The following is a 17523-nucleotide window of genomic DNA, read 5'->3' as shown; positions in this document are numbered from 1 at the left end:
AAAATTAGCCGGGCGTGGTAGTGCGCCTATAGTCTCAGCGACTCAGGAGGCTGAGGCAGGAGAATCGCTTGAACCCGGGAGGCGGAGGTTGCAGTGAGTCGAGATTGCACCATTGCACTCTGCCCTGAAGACAGAGCGAGACATGGTCTCAAAAAAAAAAAAAAAAAATTATGGAGGAATCTAATTAAAGAGTTGCAAATAGGTATAAGACACTATTTCTGTCATTAGATACATTTTTTAAATATCAGAAACATGATTTGCAAATAGTTTCTCCCAGTCTGTGGTTTGGTTTTTATTTTAACAAGAAAGCAGCAAATTGAGGATTGTACACCTTAGGATGATGGAAGACGTGATCAACTGGGAATATGGATCTGTGGAAAGGAAGCTTCTGATGGCATGATACAGCAAGCTGCACAGGAAAGAAAATCGAGAGACAGGTGGAAAGGGTTAGCCCTGGAAAAGAAAGGTGGCACTTCTACCCTGGAAAGTGAAAAAGAAATGTGTATGGGGGTGAGGGAGTATTAGAAGATAGGTGAAAATATACTAACATTTTGAGATAAAAAGTAAGGAACTGGAGTGAGTTTGTATTAGCTTCCATTTGAAGAAGAGGGAAAATAGATATAGGAAGCTAGGAAGATAGACAGTTTTGGACCACTGCTATCTAAAATGAGCTAGGAAGTCTCCTGTGGAGGGGTAAATAATTAATGAGTAACTTCAGGGTCCAGTGGAGGGAAAACTCTAATCTTTCATGTGTGAGATCTGTGACCAGAAATCTGCAACATTCGAGTTGAAGAGAAGTCAGTGACTGACTGGATCTATTAGTCAGTGTCCTAGCAGGAAAATAGCACAGTCCGAAGAAGTGTGATTGGAGAGAATTTTTTGTTTTCATTTTTTATTAAAATAAACTTGCACAATGCAGATGTTTATAATTTTAGTGAAGCCCAATTTATCAATTTTTTATTTCATGGATGGCATTCTTGGTGTTGCATATAAAAACTTATTTCCAAACCCAAAGGTATCTAGATTTTTTCCTATGTTATCTTCTGGAGTTTTATAGTTTTACATTTTACATTTAGATCTGTGATTTATTTTGAGTTAATATTTGTAAAAGCTTAAAGGTCAGTGTCTTGAGTCACTTTTTTTGCACGTGAATGTCCAATTGTTCCAGCACCATATGTTGAAAAAATATTCCTATCCTAGGAAATTTACAATCTAGTAAAGGGTATAAGGCCAGCACACGAATGACTGAAATGACATTTAACTAAGATATCTGTCCTAAAGGATGTATAGAATTGTGCTGAGGAGTGTAAAAGAGGTGACATTTAAGGTGGATTGTGAAAAGTGAATAAGGTTTTATCATACAGATGGGGCTGAGGAGGAAATAACAGAAACAAAATGACAGGTGAAAAAAGCACAGGGATGTATAGTTTAAGAAACAGAAACAAGTCCAGTTAAGCTAAAGTGTAAAAGTGTACTTTCGGGCAAACACACTGGAAAGACAGATTGTGTAATGTTATGGAAGGCCTTGAATGAGTTTCATGTAATGAGTCATTGAACAAATATTTATTGAGGGCCTACTGCGTGCCAGGCACTGTTACAGCTGCTGGGGATACAGCAGTGAACAATACAGGTACTCTGTCTTACTATTACAATAAAATCTAGATTGGTATTATATTAATTACAATCTAATAGGAGATGAAAGAGGACAAGGTAGAATGTGAGAGGTGATGAGGAGAACTGGCGGAGGAGCCAGTGGCTAAAAATAGAGCAGGAAAAGGGTGATGAGAGGTTCTGGAGAGAAGCCACTAATTTACAAGGGCTCACCAGGAAAAGACTCTGATTAATGTAATATTGAAAGAAGCCCATAGGAAGCAAGAAAGAGCTTTACAGGTATCAAAGAAAATGGCATTCTACTCAGAGGAAACAGCAAGTACCAGGGCTGTGAGGTAGAAGCATGCTTAACGCATTCAAGAAACAGTAAGAAAGCCAATGAGGTTGGAAAGAATTGAGTTGGAGGGATATTAGAAACATATAATGTTAGAGAAATAATAGGGGTGTTGAGGGAGGCACAGATGCACAAATCAATATAGGCCTCGTAGGCCATGGTACGGCGTTGGATATTCCTTTGAGTAATAATGGGACGATCAGGAACTTTGAGCAGAGTAGTGACATGACGTGACTTATTTTTTTGGAGATCACTCTGGCTGCAGTATTGGGAAGAGTGTCAGAAGGTAAAGGTGGCCGCAGGGAAACCTCTTGGGAGGCTGTTACAGCAGTGAGAAGAAATATAGTGGGGGATGGTGGGGAGAAATGTCTAGCCCTAGATAGAATTTGATGATAGAGGTGATGGAATTTGTATGCAGATTGCATGAGGGGTGTGAGAAACAGAAGAGCCAACAATGTCTCTAACTTCCTGAACAATCAGAAGAAAGGAGTCACCATTGACTGAGATAAAGAATCACAGAGAAGGAGTAGGTTTGGAGGCAGAGTATTTAGGAGCGTGGTTTTGGATGTATCTGTCTCTCCAAGTGAATTATCAAATAAGCATTTATATGCAGAAGTCTGGAGCTAGTAGTTATCAGTGAATAAGTGGTATGTAAGGCTATGAAATAAGGAAGTGAATGTAGAGAAGATAACTTCAAGAACTGAAACTTGGGAGACCCCCAAAATGTAACAGAAAGATAAGGAAAAAACAGAAAAAGATACTCAGACAGAGATACCAGTGAGATAAGGAAGAGAATCAAGAGAGACTTATAGGAGACCAAGGCAAAGGTATTCAAGAAAGCCTTTGTTAAATGCTGCTGGTAGATTAGGTAAAACGAGGACTTAAAATTGACCATTGGATTTAGCAATGTAAAGGTCAGTAGAGTCTTCAACAAAAGCTGCTTCCATAGAGTGTCAAGATGAAAGCCTGAAGAAACTAAGTATAAGCCGGGTGCGGTGGCTCACGCCTATAACCCAAGCACACTGGGAGGCCAAGGTGGGCGGATCCCTTGAAGTCAGGAGTTCAAGACCAGCCTGGCCCACATGGTGAAACCCCGTCTCTACTAAAAATGCAAAAAAAATTAGCTGAGCTTGGTGGCCACGCCTATAATCCCAGCCACTCAGGAAGCTGAGGCAGGAGAATCCCATGAACCTGGGAGGCAGAGGTTGCAGTGAGCCAAGATCGCGCCACTGCATTCCAGCTGAGTGAAAGAGTGAGACTCATCTCCAAAAAAAAAAAAAAAAAAAAAAAGTATACATAATTCTTTTGAGGATTTTTCCTATAAAGCAAAGAAATAGAACAGCAGATGGAGGAAACTGTAAGTCAGGGGAGGGCAGTTTGTTGTTGTTTGTGGGATGGGTGATATAACAGAAAATTCAGTGATGTAGGAATGAGAGAAAAAGCAGTGGGAATGATGTCCTTCCCTGAATGAGAGAGTACAGAAGCTACTATAGTAAACAAAAGGAGTAGTGGGAAGGGGCAGTTTATTAATAGGCTTACATTTCTAAGCAATAAGAAACCATTAAAGTTTTCTGAGTGAGTGTTAAGATTCTTTTTTTTTTTTTTTTTTTTTTTTGAGATGAGTCTCCGCTCTGATTGGGGGCCCGGCTGGATGCAGTGCCGGATCTCACTCACTGCAAGCTCCGCCTCCCCAGGGTTTAGCACGCATTCTCCTGTCTGAGCCCGGCCCAAGTAGCTGGGCTCAGCAGGACCCGCCACCTCGCCAGGCTAGTTTTTGATAATTTTTTAGTAGGAGACAGGGTTTCACCCGTGTTGCCCAGGATCAGTCTGCGATCTCCTGAACCTCGTGATCCGCCCCCGTTCCAGCCTCCCAAAGTGCCTGGGATTACAGGCCCTTGAGGCCACTGCGCCCGGCCTAAATAACCCTCATAATCTATGATATTCTTCCCCTTCTACCAAGCAAATCCAGATACTTAAGAGTATATCCAAAAATAGATACCCAGAAATCAATTATCCTCAAAAATAAAATGGATGTCAGAAAGTTTAAATACAAACCATTGTGTTTCTCTCAGCAATTTCTTGCAGCCTTTGTGTTAAATCAAGATCTTTATGCTGTTTTTGAAACTTGTTGAAATGTTTTACTTTGAAAATAAACTTATTGGTACATGAAATCTATTTTTACACACATCTAACCTTCTGAAAATTTGTAATGTGATTTATTTTGTATTCCTGTTAAATTTTGCTGAATAATAATTAAAAATGACCATACCTTGACCACCAGTGGCCTAACACTACCTCCAACAAAATTAGGAATGTAATGAATTCAAACCCTTCAGACTCATCACCTTGTAACAGATTCAATCACACAGAAATTTAGAGGAAGCTTTAAAACAAATCATATAAAGATAGTTCTTTAAGGAAATTATGTACTATTGATCATCCATGAAGTAAATTCTGTAATTTGCATTGTTTCCAATGAAGAGGAGTAAACAAACAGTAAAGATCAAATATGTTAGGATATTTTCTGGTATGTTATCATTGAATTTAATAAACAGATTCACAGAGGATTTTCAGTGTCATATGTATCTAAAACTTACTTCTACTATGATCAGTAATCAGTTCTTAAATCAGAAAGCATTTTTCTCCACAGACATGAACGTATTCACACCAAGAAAGGGAACTTCAACTGGTCTCTAATATCCAATCTGAAGGATGTAGATGATTTAGCAACCCTAGAAGTTTTGGATGAGGTAAGAATTTCAGTTTAATTAGACATTCCAGATGTTTTTTTAATTTATAGAAAACACGAGTATTGGTAGAAGGGGAAGGAATATATAGATTATGATGGTTATTAAGAGTGTTAACACTCACTCTGCCCATGTCTTCCATCTGTAAGTCTCATGCTTTCTTTGTCTCTTAGCTTCCTATTATTTCTCTTATCTTCAGTTTTAATCTATATAACTCAAATTTACAGATCTTTCCAGCCTAGTGTTCATTTTTTTCTGATGCTCAACTGTCAGGGGTGAAGTCCTCGCAGTATAAGTTCTTAGGCCACAGATCTTCCTTCTTTTTCATTATTTGTGGGAGTCTCAAAGATATGATATATTGTGTTCAAAGAGCAGTCAGCCTACTGTAACCACCATGTGGTGGCCTCCCCCTTTTTCCTCTCTTGTTTCAGCTCTCAGTGGCTGTACCCAGAAACTCCGGAATACCTCAACAGCCTGTCTGTTACCATGGTCAGTGTTCTTCCTCGTGGGATCACAAAACCCTTGTTTCACACAGCTTATCTTTCAGGGGTATTGAATTCTGCTTGGAACTCCTTATTCTAATTATCTCAGAAGTATTTCAAACATTTTTTGTGAAGGTACAGATCCAAGCTATTAAATTCTAGTCTCAGCCTCCTTTCCCCTCACCCTTCTTTATTCCACATAGTCAGATCATTAGAGAAATAAATGCCTTCTTTTTAGCAGAAGGTCAGGACTTCTGTCCTGCCTGATGAACACCTTTTTTTATTTTTTTTACACTGCTGATACATGCCTGAGCGTTTGACTCAGAAATGTACCAATCAAGAGGTAAGTTCTGAATAGAGGTAGTCATTTGGTAAATTTAGAGTTGCATAAACAACTCAAGTACTTCCTCAGAATAATCTCAAGATCATCAAACATCTTGAAATCAAATCATGTTGGCAAGTCAGAGACTGCAGACACCTTTCTGAATTCTTACATATAAAATTTTTTAATAATGTAAATTCCTAGGCTTGTGGATTGCAAAGAAGTTTTCACTAATCATGTTGTTGATCAATATATTAATATATTAAATGGTAGATTTGTTTCTGTTGTCTATATTTTATTTTTAGTTTCTTTTTGGACCTAAGATATTTTGCTCCTCTCTTGTGTCATGTACTATAAATGGTGGTTTTCAACATTATCAACCCCAATTCACTTACTCAAATGACTTATCAACTATGAAAATTACATTTAAAAATTTTTCACGGTACTTCATAAAGCCAAAAGTCTGGGGAAAAAAAAAAAAAAAAAAGGACTAGGACATTCCATAAAGCCACTGGATCACCTTGATTTGAAATTAAATCATGTTCACTCTGTCTTCCCTTCCCGTTTCTCTTTACTTCGTTGTTAATCTTTACGTCACTTATTGCTATTACTTCTTTCTTGAAAGCATTATATATTTAAAATTCCTGTGACATATAATATGTCCTCTGGAAAATGCAGGTAACAGTGACATCTTCCGTCTCAAAACCAAAAGAAATGCCTGTCAAGTGAATGAGTAGTTGCAGACCTGATGTTATATATTTTTTACTATCAATGTGTCTATTTTTCTAATCCTTCGTCCAGATTCCAGATGTTCTGTTTATTGTTTACTTTTTAAGTTGTAGTTGGCCACAAATAATTTTTAAGAAGGAGAAATTATTTTATTTTATTGCAGAATACAGTCTCAGAGCAACTTGAGAAGTGTTATTCCAGAGATCAGATCTATATCTATGTGGGAGACATACTCATTGCTCTTAACCCTTTTCAGAGTCTGGATCTTTACTCCACAAAGGTATGTCATATGGGGTGCATTCTCTTACTTCATACACATAATTATACATGCAGATACTTAATTTAAATGAATGCCAGAAAAATTTTATCCACTATTTTGAATAAACAGTTATATAATTGTTATTAAAACATAGAACTAGGAAAAGTAGAAGATGGAGTCAATCTGGGTGCAGTTTGTGGTCTTCCTTTCTCCAGATGTGTGTGCCAGAGTGTTTATTACATTAAGTTACTGGTAACGGCTCTACATTAGATATTGTGCCACTAAACAGATGCCTTTAAAAGCATATACTTAAGTCTGCTTAAAAAGGTATGCACTTAATGTATGTCTACCGCTGAACCGAGTATGGGAGCATCAAAAGTATAATTACATTGTTTATGTAGATAATACATACTTAATGGCTATAAAAATTGTCACTATGAGTTAAAAATTCCTTTTGATGTATTATTGGCTTCATTAATATCACACACATGTTTTATGAATATGAATATATAATTATCAACTATTCAACCCCTAATGGCTTAAATATAGAATACTATTCTGGAATTAAACAAGGTTGTTTTCATTTTAATTGGACTCATTCTCTTCTGGCTATTTGTGTACTCCAGAAAATTATTTAATACTGTTCCTAATAGTTATTTTTGCATGTGAAAAGTACATCTCTGTCATCTTTTACCATCCTAAAATTTATAGGAATAACAGTAAATTTATGAGCCCTGACCTATGTTTCAGAAGATTCGGGCTTTAGTGCAATCCTACTATCAATTCACTGTGTGATCGTGGACAAATCAAATGAGAGACTGTATGTTAAATGATGTGAAAGGAAAAAAATGATGGTCATGTGTGAGACATTATTATATCCAAGGAGCAGTTAACAAACTGAAACCTGATCGTCTTATTTTTAATGAATGCTTTCACTTAAGTAAATAATGGAATTTTGAAACCTTACATTCTGCTTTGGAAGTACAATGCAGAATCTTTTAAATTACTTTGTGTCATATCATATTTCTGGGCTGTTTTGTGTCAGGCTTTTATTTTACATAGTTATACATTTAGATATATGTGCAATATGTGTGTAACATGCATGTAATAATGTTTTGGTGGTATAAAATGGCGTTTTTATTTATACTTTGCTTTAAAAATTGGAGCTGGCCAGGCGGGTTGGCTCAAGCCTGTAATCCCAGCACTTTGGGAGGCCGAGACGGGCGGATCACGAGGTCAGGAGATCGAGACCATCCTGGCTAACATGGTGAAACCCCGTCTCTACTAAAATACAAAAAACTAGCCGGGCAAGGTGGCGGGCGCCTGTAGTCCCAGCTACTCTAGAGGCTGAGGCAGGAGAATGGTGTAAACCCGGGAGGCGGAGCTTGCAGTGAGCTGAGATCTGGCCACTGCACTCCAGCCTGGGCGACAGAGCCAGACTCTGTCTCAAAAAAAAAAAAAAAAATGGAGCTATATTTGTAAATAATTCAGGACTTAAAACAAAACAATAAAACAAAAGCCCTACAAATGTATTCTTTTAACCCTTAGCATTCCAAACTATATATTGGATCAAAGAGAACTGCCAGTCCTCCTCACATTTTTGCAATGGCTGACTTAGGATATCAATCTATGATAACATATAATTCAGATCAGGTAAGAAGAGTCTCCCATTCTTAGAAATTTACCTCATAGTTACTTAAATGTCACCTGAATTTTGAGGATAAGGTCTTCTCACAGTTTTCTTTTCTATGTGTAGTGCATTGTTATTTCTGGAGAAAGTGGTGCTGGAAAGACAGAAAGTGCTCATCTTTTAGTTCAGCAGCTGACAGTGCTTGGAAAGGTATAATTCATTTTTTTCTCTGTCCCATCAGAAATATTTGTTGAATTTCAGAACTTAATATAGCTCATTAATATTCTCTAGGATCTCACATTTAATAATGTACAGAAATTTTAAAATACAGTTGTCCTTTGAGAGTTTAAAATAATGAGCAATATGAAAAGCATGTACTCTGTTTTGAGGTTTTTCTAACTTTTAGCACACTTATTAGCAAGGCTTATAAATGTGATTTTCATTCTTTTTAGTCCCAGTGCATTTATTGAATGCTTTCTTTACTTCTTCTCCTTTTGTTGCTAGCAGGTTAAAAGACAGTCAACATACAAAAATCAGTTGTATTTACATACTATATGTGTATACTAGCAATGGTCAATTACAAATTGAATCTTAAAAGTGCCATTAACAATAAAATAAAAAAACCATGAACTGTGTAGATCTAAATATTATGATATATGTGCAAGATTTGTATGCTGAAAACTGAAAGAGCTAAAAGAAATAAAAGACCTAAATAAACGAAGAGATATATCATGATCATGGATTAAATGACTCGATATTATTAAGATGTCAGTCTTCCACAAATTGGTCTGTAGATATAACGCAATTACAATAAAAATACAATCAGGATTTTTTTTTTTTTTTTTTGGTGGGAATTGACAAGGTGACTCAAAAATATATAATAAAAATATATATAAGGCAAAGGAACTAGAATAACCAAACAATCTTGAGAAAGAGCAAAGTTGGAGGACTCATACTACCTTATTTCCAGACTTGTTATAAAGCTGCAATAGCCAAGACAGTGTGTCATTAAACAGAATAGAGAGGCTACTTGTATATGGTTTATTGATTTTTGACAAAGGTGTAAAATTCGTTAATTAAGAAAGGTGGTCTTTTCAACAAATGATGTTGAAATAATTGGATAGTCCCATACAAAAAAGTTAACATCAATCTATACTCACGTTATACAAATTTTTAACTCAAAATGGATCATAGATCTAAACATAAAACCAAAAGCCATAAAATTACTACAAGAAAACATAGGAAAAGTTTTTTGTGATGTTGAGTTAGGTGAAAGAGTTCTTAGATTCAACCCAAAATGCATAATTTATAAATGGAAAAATTTGATTTTGTCAAAATTAAGAATGTCTGTTCTCTGATGACACTGTTACAAAAATGAAAACACAACCCACAGACTCAGAGAAAATATTTGCAAGGCACACAACTAATAAAGGACTTGAATCTAGACTATATGAAAAAAACTAATAAAACTCAACAAGAAATGAAATGACAATCTAAAAACAAACATAATGTTTGAACAGTCACTTCACCAAAGATGATTATGTATGGTACATAAACAAATGAAAAGTTGCTCAACATCAGCATCATTTGGGAATGCAAGTTAAAACCACAAGAAAACACTATTACAAAACTATTAAAATGACTGAAATGGCTAGCGTTTTTTAATCTAACAATACCGAATACTGACAGAGATATGTGCATTACTCCATTCTCACACTGCTATAAAGAACTTTCCGAGACTGGGTAATTTATAAAGGAAAGAGGTTTAATTGACTCACCGTTTTGCATGACTGGGAGGCCTCAGGAAACTTACAATCATGACAGAAGGTAAAGGGGAAACAAGGACCGTCTTCACATGGCAGCAGGAGAGAGAAGAGTGAGAGAAGGAGGAACTTGCCCAACACTTATGAAACCATCAAATCTTGTGAGAATTCACTCACTATCACGAGAACAGCATGGGGGAAACTGCCCCATGATCCAATCACCTCCCTCCCTTGACACATGGGGATTACAGGTCCTTCCCTAGACATGTGGGGATTACAAATCAAGATGAGATTTTGGTGGAGACATACAGCCAAACGATATCAACATGTGTTACCGAAACACCAGGGGTTTGGTCTAGGTCCTGCTACTTGCTGCGCAGAAAGCCAATGACTGAGGTGATGAGTATTGCCAAAGAAGTAGGCTTTAATCGGGTGTTGCACCCGGGAAATGGGAGCTGTCTCAGATTTATCTCTTTGACCAGTTAAAACTAGGGGTTTACATAACAGGGAAGATGTGTAAGAATGTATAAGAACACAGAAACTAGGGAGAGACAAGGAAGCAATAATGATGAATGAGGGATCTGCATCTTATTGTCTGGATGTGGTGATCTATGGAGTTTCAGTTCTTTGATACTTTTTTTTGAGAGGCCTGAAGGTGGTTTCCTCAGGAGGGAAATCAGATAAAACAAATTGTAAAGTTCAAGCTCCAAGACCAGAAGGGTCAATGTTCCATGTTTATTTAAAAAAAAGAATCTATGGGACTATTGGGTTTCATATGGAGCAACTGTATTTCTGGTGAGAATGCAAAGTGATACAGCCACTTTGGAAAACAGTTTGGATGTTTCTTATAAGCTACACTTACCATACAACCCAGTAGTTCTACTGCTATGTGTTTATCTGTGCTATGTGCCTTTCTGTATAGACAATGAAAACCTTTACAGAAACCTGTAGACAAAGATTTATAGAGACTTTGTTTACAAACTCCAGAAAGTGGAATAAACAAACTATAGTACATTAATACAGTGAAATATTACTCAGCAATATAAAGAAATAAACATTGAGTCCAGGAGTTCAAGACCAGCCTGGGCAACATAGCAAGACCCTGACTCTACAAAAAGTAAATAGTGGTGGTGTGTACCTGTGGTCTCAGCTGGTAAATTTATAATTTATATAACTTATTATATAAATTATNAAGGCTGTGACGTGTTTGTGTCGGGCCCAGGAAGTGGAGGCATTGCTCAAGGCTGTGACGTGTTTGTGTCGGGCCCAGGAAGTGGAGGCATTGCTCAAGGCTGTGACGTGTTTGTGTCGGGCCCAGGAAGTGGAGGCATTGCTCAAGGCTGTGACGTGTTTGTGTCGGGCCCAGGAAGTGGAGGCATTGCTCAAGGCTGTGACGTGTTTGTGTCGGGCCCAGGAAGTGGAGGCATTGCTCAAGGCTGTGACGTGTTTGTGTCGGGCCCAGGAAGTGGAGGCATTGCTCAAGGCTGTGACGTGTTTGTGTCGGGCCCAGGAAGTGGAGGCATTGCTCAAGGCTGTGACGTGTTTGTGTCGGGCCCAGGAAGTGGAGGCATTGCTCAAGGCTGTGACGTGTTTGTGTCGGGCCCAGGAAGTGGAGGCATTGCTCAAGGCTGTGACGTGTTTGTGTCGGGCCCAGGAAGTGGAGGCATTGCTCAAGGCTGTGACGTGTTTGTGTCGGGCCCAGGAAGTGGAGGCATTGCTCAAGGCTGTGACGTGTTTGTGTCGGGCCCAGGAAGTGGAGGCATTGCTCAAGGCTGTGACGTGTTTGTGTCGGGCCCAGGAAGTGGAGGCATTGCTCAAGGCTGTGACGTGTTTGTGTCGGGCCCAGGAAGTGGAGGCATTGCTCAAGGCTGTGACGTGTTTGTGTCGGGCCCAGGAAGTGGAGGCATTGCTCAAGGCTGTGACGTGTTTGTGTCGGGCCCAGGAAGTGGAGGCATTGCTCAAGGCTGTGACGTGTTTGTGTCGGGCCCAGGAAGTGGAGGCATTGCTCAAGGCTGTGACGTGTTTGTGTCGGGCCCAGGAAGTGGAGGCATTGCTCAAGGCTGTGACGTGTTTGTGTCGGGCCCAGGAAGTGGAGGCATTGCTCAAGGCTGTGACGTGTTTGTGTCGGGCCCAGGAAGTGGAGGCATTGCTCAAGGCTGTGACGTGTTTGTGTCGGGCCCAGGAAGTGGAGGCATTGCTCAAGGCTGTGACGTGTTTGTGTCGGGCCCAGGAAGTGGAGGCATTGCTCAAGGCTGTGACGTGTTTGTGTCGGGCCCAGGAAGTGGAGGCATTGCTCAAGGCTGTGACGTGTTTGTGTCGGGCCCAGGAAGTGGAGGCATTGCTCAAGGCTGTGACGTGTTTGTGTCGGGCCCAGGAAGTGGAGGCATTGCTCAAGGCTGTGACGTGTTTGTGTCGGGCCCAGGAAGTGGAGGCATTGCTCAAGGCTGTGACGTGTTTGTGTCGGGCCCAGGAAGTGGAGGCATTGCTCAAGGCTGTGACGTGTTTGTGTCGGGCCCAGGAAGTGGAGGCATTGCTCAAGGCTGTGACGTGTTTGTGTCGGGCCCAGGAAGTGGAGGCATTGCTCAAGGCTGTGACGTGTTTGTGTCGGGCCCAGGAAGTGGAGGCATTGCTCAAGGCTGTGACGTGTTTGTGTCGGGCCCAGGAAGTGGAGGCATTGCTCAAGGCTGTGACGTGTTTGTGTCGGGCCCAGGAAGTGGAGGCATTGCTCAAGGCTGTGACGTGTTTGTGTCGGGCCCAGGAAGTGGAGGCATTGCTCAAGGCTGTGACGTGTTTGTGTCGGGCCCAGGAAGTGGAGGCATTGCTCAAGGCTGTGACGTGTTTGTGTCGGGCCCAGGAAGTGGAGGCATTGCTCAAGGCTGTGACGTGTTTGTGTCGGGCCCAGGAAGTGGAGGCATTGCTCAAGGCTGTGACGTGTTTGTGTCGGGCCCAGGAAGTGGAGGCATTGCTCAAGGCTGTGACGTGTTTGTGTCGGGCCCAGGAAGTGGAGGCATTGCTCAAGGCTGTGACGTGTTTGTGTCGGGCCCAGGAAGTGGAGGCATTGCTCAAGGCTGTGACGTGTTTGTGTCGGGCCCAGGAAGTGGAGGCATTGCTCAAGGCTGTGACGTGTTTGTGTCGGGCCCAGGAAGTGGAGGCATTGCTCAAGGCTGTGACGTGTTTGTGTCGGGCCCAGGAAGTGGAGGCATTGCTCAAGGCTGTGACGTGTTTGTGTCGGGCCCAGGAAGTGGAGGCATTGCTCAAGGCTGTGACGTGTTTGTGTCGGGCCCAGGAAGTGGAGGCATTGCTCAAGGCTGTGACGTGTTTGTGTCGGGCCCAGGAAGTGGAGGCATTGCTCAAGGCTGTGACGTGTTTGTGTCGGGCCCAGGAAGTGGAGGCATTGCTCAAGGCTGTGACGTGTTTGTGTCGGGCCCAGGAAGTGGAGGCATTGCTCAAGGCTGTGACGTGTTTGTGTCGGGCCCAGGAAGTGGAGGCATTGCTCAAGGCTGTGACGTGTTTGTGTCGGGCCCAGGAAGTGGAGGCATTGCTCAAGGCTGTGACGTGTTTGTGTCGGGCCCAGGAAGTGGAGGCATTGCTCAAGGCTGTGACGTGTTTGTGTCGGGCCCAGGAAGTGGAGGCATTGCTCAAGGCTGTGACGTGTTTGTGTCGGGCCCAGGAAGTGGAGGCATTGCTCAAGGCTGTGACGTGTTTGTGTCGGGCCCAGGAAGTGGAGGCATTGCTCAAGGCTGTGACGTGTTTGTGTCGGGCCCAGGAAGTGGAGGCATTGCTCAAGGCTGTGACGTGTTTGTGTCGGGCCCAGGAAGTGGAGGCATTGCTCAAGGCTGTGACGTGTTTGTGTCGGGCCCAGGAAGTGGAGGCATTGCTCAAGGCTGTGACGTGTTTGTGTCGGGCCCAGGAAGTGGAGGCATTGCTCAAGGCTGTGACGTGTTTGTGTCGGGCCCAGGAAGTGGAGGCATTGCTCAAGGCTGTGACGTGTTTGTGTCGGGCCCAGGAAGTGGAGGCATTGCTCAAGGCTGTGACGTGTTTGTGTCGGGCCCAGGAAGTGGAGGCATTGCTCAAGGCTGTGACGTGTTTGTGTCGGGCCCAGGAAGTGGAGGCATTGCTCAAGGCTGTGACGTGTTTGTGTCGGGCCCAGGAAGTGGAGGCATTGCTCAAGGCTGTGACGTGTTTGTGTCGGGCCCAGGAAGTGGAGGCATTGCTCAAGGCTGTGACGTGTTTGTGTCGGGCCCAGGAAGTGGAGGCATTGCTCAAGGCTGTGACGTGTTTGTGTCGGGCCCAGGAAGTGGAGGCATTGCTCAAGGCTGTGACGTGTTTGTGTCGGGCCCAGGAAGTGGAGGCATTGCTCAAGGCTGTGACGTGTTTGTGTCGGGCCCAGGAAGTGGAGGCATTGCTCAAGGCTGTGACGTGTTTGTGTCGGGCCCAGGAAGTGGAGGCATTGCTCAAGGCTGTGACGTGTTTGTGTCGGGCCCAGGAAGTGGAGGCATTGCTCAAGGCTGTGACGTGTTTGTGTCGGGCCCAGGAAGTGGAGGCATTGCTCAAGGCTGTGACGTGTTTGTGTCGGGCCCAGGAAGTGGAGGCATTGCTCAAGGCTGTGACGTGTTTGTGTCGGGCCCAGGAAGTGGAGGCATTGCTCAAGGCTGTGACGTGTTTGTGTCGGGCCCAGGAAGTGGAGGCATTGCTCAAGGCTGTGACGTGTTTGTGTCGGGCCCAGGAAGTGGAGGCATTGCTCAAGGCTGTGACGTGTTTGTGTCGGGCCCAGGAAGTGGAGGCATTGCTCAAGGCTGTGACGTGTTTGTGTCGGGCCCAGGAAGTGGAGGCATTGCTCAAGGCTGTGACGTGTTTGTGTCGGGCCCAGGAAGTGGAGGCATTGCTCAAGGCTGTGACGTGTTTGTGTCGGGCCCAGGAAGTGGAGGCATTGCTCAAGGCTGTGACGTGTTTGTGTCGGGCCCAGGAAGTGGAGGCATTGCTCAAGGCTGTGACGTGTTTGTGTCGGGCCCAGGAAGTGGAGGCATTGCTCAAGGCTGTGACGTGTTTGTGTCGGGCCCAGGAAGTGGAGGCATTGCTCAAGGCTGTGACGTGTTTGTGTCGGGCCCAGGAAGTGGAGGCATTGCTCAAGGCTGTGACGTGTTTGTGTCGGGCCCAGGAAGTGGAGGCATTGCTCAAGGCTGTGACGTGTTTGTGTCGGGCCCAGGAAGTGGAGGCATTGCTCAAGGCTGTGACGTGTTTGTGTCGGGCCCAGGAAGTGGAGGCATTGCTCAAGGCTGTGACGTGTTTGTGTCGGGCCCAGGAAGTGGAGGCATTGCTCAAGGCTGTGACGTGTTTGTGTCGGGCCCAGGAAGTGGAGGCATTGCTCAAGGCTGTGACGTGTTTGTGTCGGGCCCAGGAAGTGGAGGCATTGCTCAAGGCTGTGACGTGTTTGTGTCGGGCCCAGGAAGTGGAGGCATTGCTCAAGGCTGTGACGTGTTTGTGTCGGGCCCAGGAAGTGGAGGCATTGCTCAAGGCTGTGACGTGTTTGTGTCGGGCCCAGGAAGTGGAGGCATTGCTCAAGGCTGTGACGTGTTTGTGTCGGGCCCAGGAAGTGGAGGCATTGCTCAAGGCTGTGACGTGTTTGTGTCGGGCCCAGGAAGTGGAGGCATTGCTCAAGGCTGTGACGTGTTTGTGTCGGGCCCAGGAAGTGGAGGCATTGCTCAAGGCTGTGACGTGTTTGTGTCGGGCCCAGGAAGTGGAGGCATTGCTCAAGGCTGTGACGTGTTTGTGTCGGGCCCAGGAAGTGGAGGCATTGCTCAAGGCTGTGACGTGTTTGTGTCGGGCCCAGGAAGTGGAGGCATTGCTCAAGGCTGTGACGTGTTTGTGTCGGGCCCAGGAAGTGGAGGCATTGCTCAAGGCTGTGACGTGTTTGTGTCGGGCCCAGGAAGTGGAGGCATTGCTCAAGGCTGTGACGTGTTTGTGTCGGGCCCAGGAAGTGGAGGCATTGCTCAAGGCTGTGACGTGTTTGTGTCGGGCCCAGGAAGTGGAGGCATTGCTCAAGGCTGTGACGTGTTTGTGTCGGGCCCAGGAAGTGGAGGCATTGCTCAAGGCTGTGACGTGTTTGTGTCGGGCCCAGGAAGTGGAGGCATTGCTCAAGGCTGTGACGTGTTTGTGTCGGGCCCAGGAAGTGGAGGCATTGCTCAAGGCTGTGACGTGTTTGTGTCGGGCCCAGGAAGTGGAGGCATTGCTCAAGGCTGTGACGTGTTTGTGTCGGGCCCAGGAAGTGGAGGCATTGCTCAAGGCTGTGACGTGTTTGTGTCGGGCCCAGGAAGTGGAGGCATTGCTCAAGGCTGTGACGTGTTTGTGTCGGGCCCAGGAAGTGGAGGCATTGCTCAAGGCTGTGACGTGTTTGTGTCGGGCCCAGGAAGTGGAGGCATTGCTCAAGGCTGTGACGTGTTTGTGTCGGGCCCAGGAAGTGGAGGCATTGCTCAAGGCTGTGACGTGTTTGTGTCGGGCCCAGGAAGTGGAGGCATTGCTCAAGGCTGTGACGTGTTTGTGTCGGGCCCAGGAAGTGGAGGCATTGCTCAAGGCTGTGACGTGTTTGTGTCGGGCCCAGGAAGTGGAGGCATTGCTCAAGGCTGTGACGTGTTTGTGTCGGGCCCAGGAAGTGGAGGCATTGCTCAAGGCTGTGACGTGTTTGTGTCGGGCCCAGGAAGTGGAGGCATTGCTCAAGGCTGTGACGTGTTTGTGTCGGGCCCAGGAAGTGGAGGCATTGCTCAAGGCTGTGACGTGTTTGTGTCGGGCCCAGGAAGTGGAGGCATTGCTCAAGGCTGTGACGTGTTTGTGTCGGGCCCAGGAAGTGGAGGCATTGCTCAAGGCTGTGACGTGTTTGTGTCGGGCCCAGGAAGTGGAGGCATTGCTCAAGGCTGTGACGTGTTTGTGTCGGGCCCAGGAAGTGGAGGCATTGCTCAAGGCTGTGACGTGTTTGTGTCGGGCCCAGGAAGTGGAGGCATTGCTCAAGGCTGTGACGTGTTTGTGTCGGGCCCAGGAAGTGGAGGCATTGCTCAAGGCTGTGACGTGTTTGTGTCGGGCCCAGGAAGTGGAGGCATTGCTCAAGGCTGTGACGTGTTTGTGTCGGGCCCAGGAAGTGGAGGCATTGCTCAAGGCTGTGACGTGTTTGTGTCGGGCCCAGGAAGTGGAGGCATTGCTCAAGGCTGTGACGTGTTTGTGTCGGGCCCAGGAAGTGGAGGCATTGCTCAAGGCTGTGACGTGTTTGTGTCGGGCCCAGGAAGTGGAGGCATTGCTCAAGGCTGTGACGTGTTTGTGTCGGGCCCAGGAAGTGGAGGCATTGCTCAAGGCTGTGACGTGTTTGTGTCGGGCCCAGGAAGTGGAGGCATTGCTCAAGGCTGTGACGTGTTTGTGTCGGGCCCAGGAAGTGGAGGCATTGCTCAAGGCTGTGACGTGTTTGTGTCGGGCCCAGGAAGTGGAGGCATTGCTCAAGGCTGTGACGTGTTTGTGTCGGGCCCAGGAAGTGGAGGCATTGCTCAAGGCTGTGACGTGTTTGTGTCGGGCCCAGGAAGTGGAGGCATTGCTCAAGGCTGTGACGTGTTTGTGTCGGGCCCAGGAAGTGGAGGCATTGCTCAAGGCTGTGACGTGTTTGTGTC

General features: G+C 44.7%; 1 protein-coding gene across 1 annotated transcript in view; it reads left to right on the top strand.

Moving 5' to 3' along the window:
- MYO3A (myosin IIIA) overlaps positions 1-17523 on the top strand; it is a 271870-nt gene that overhangs the window by 122342 nt on the left and 132005 nt on the right. Inside the window, 4 exon segments of the mRNA XM_017870799.1 lie at positions 4596-4695; positions 6389-6505; positions 8033-8137; positions 8241-8324. Coding sequence (XP_017726288.1) covers positions 4596-4695; positions 6389-6505; positions 8033-8137; positions 8241-8324 — 406 coding nt within the window.

Source organism: Rhinopithecus bieti, unplaced genomic scaffold (assembly GCF_001698545.2).
Source record: "Rhinopithecus bieti isolate Rb0 unplaced genomic scaffold, ASM169854v2 scaffold_5022, whole genome shotgun sequence".
In the NCBI taxonomy this organism is placed as follows: Eukaryota; Metazoa; Chordata; class Mammalia; order Primates; family Cercopithecidae; genus Rhinopithecus; species Rhinopithecus bieti.
This window is presented reverse-complemented; position numbering and strand designations above follow the sequence as displayed.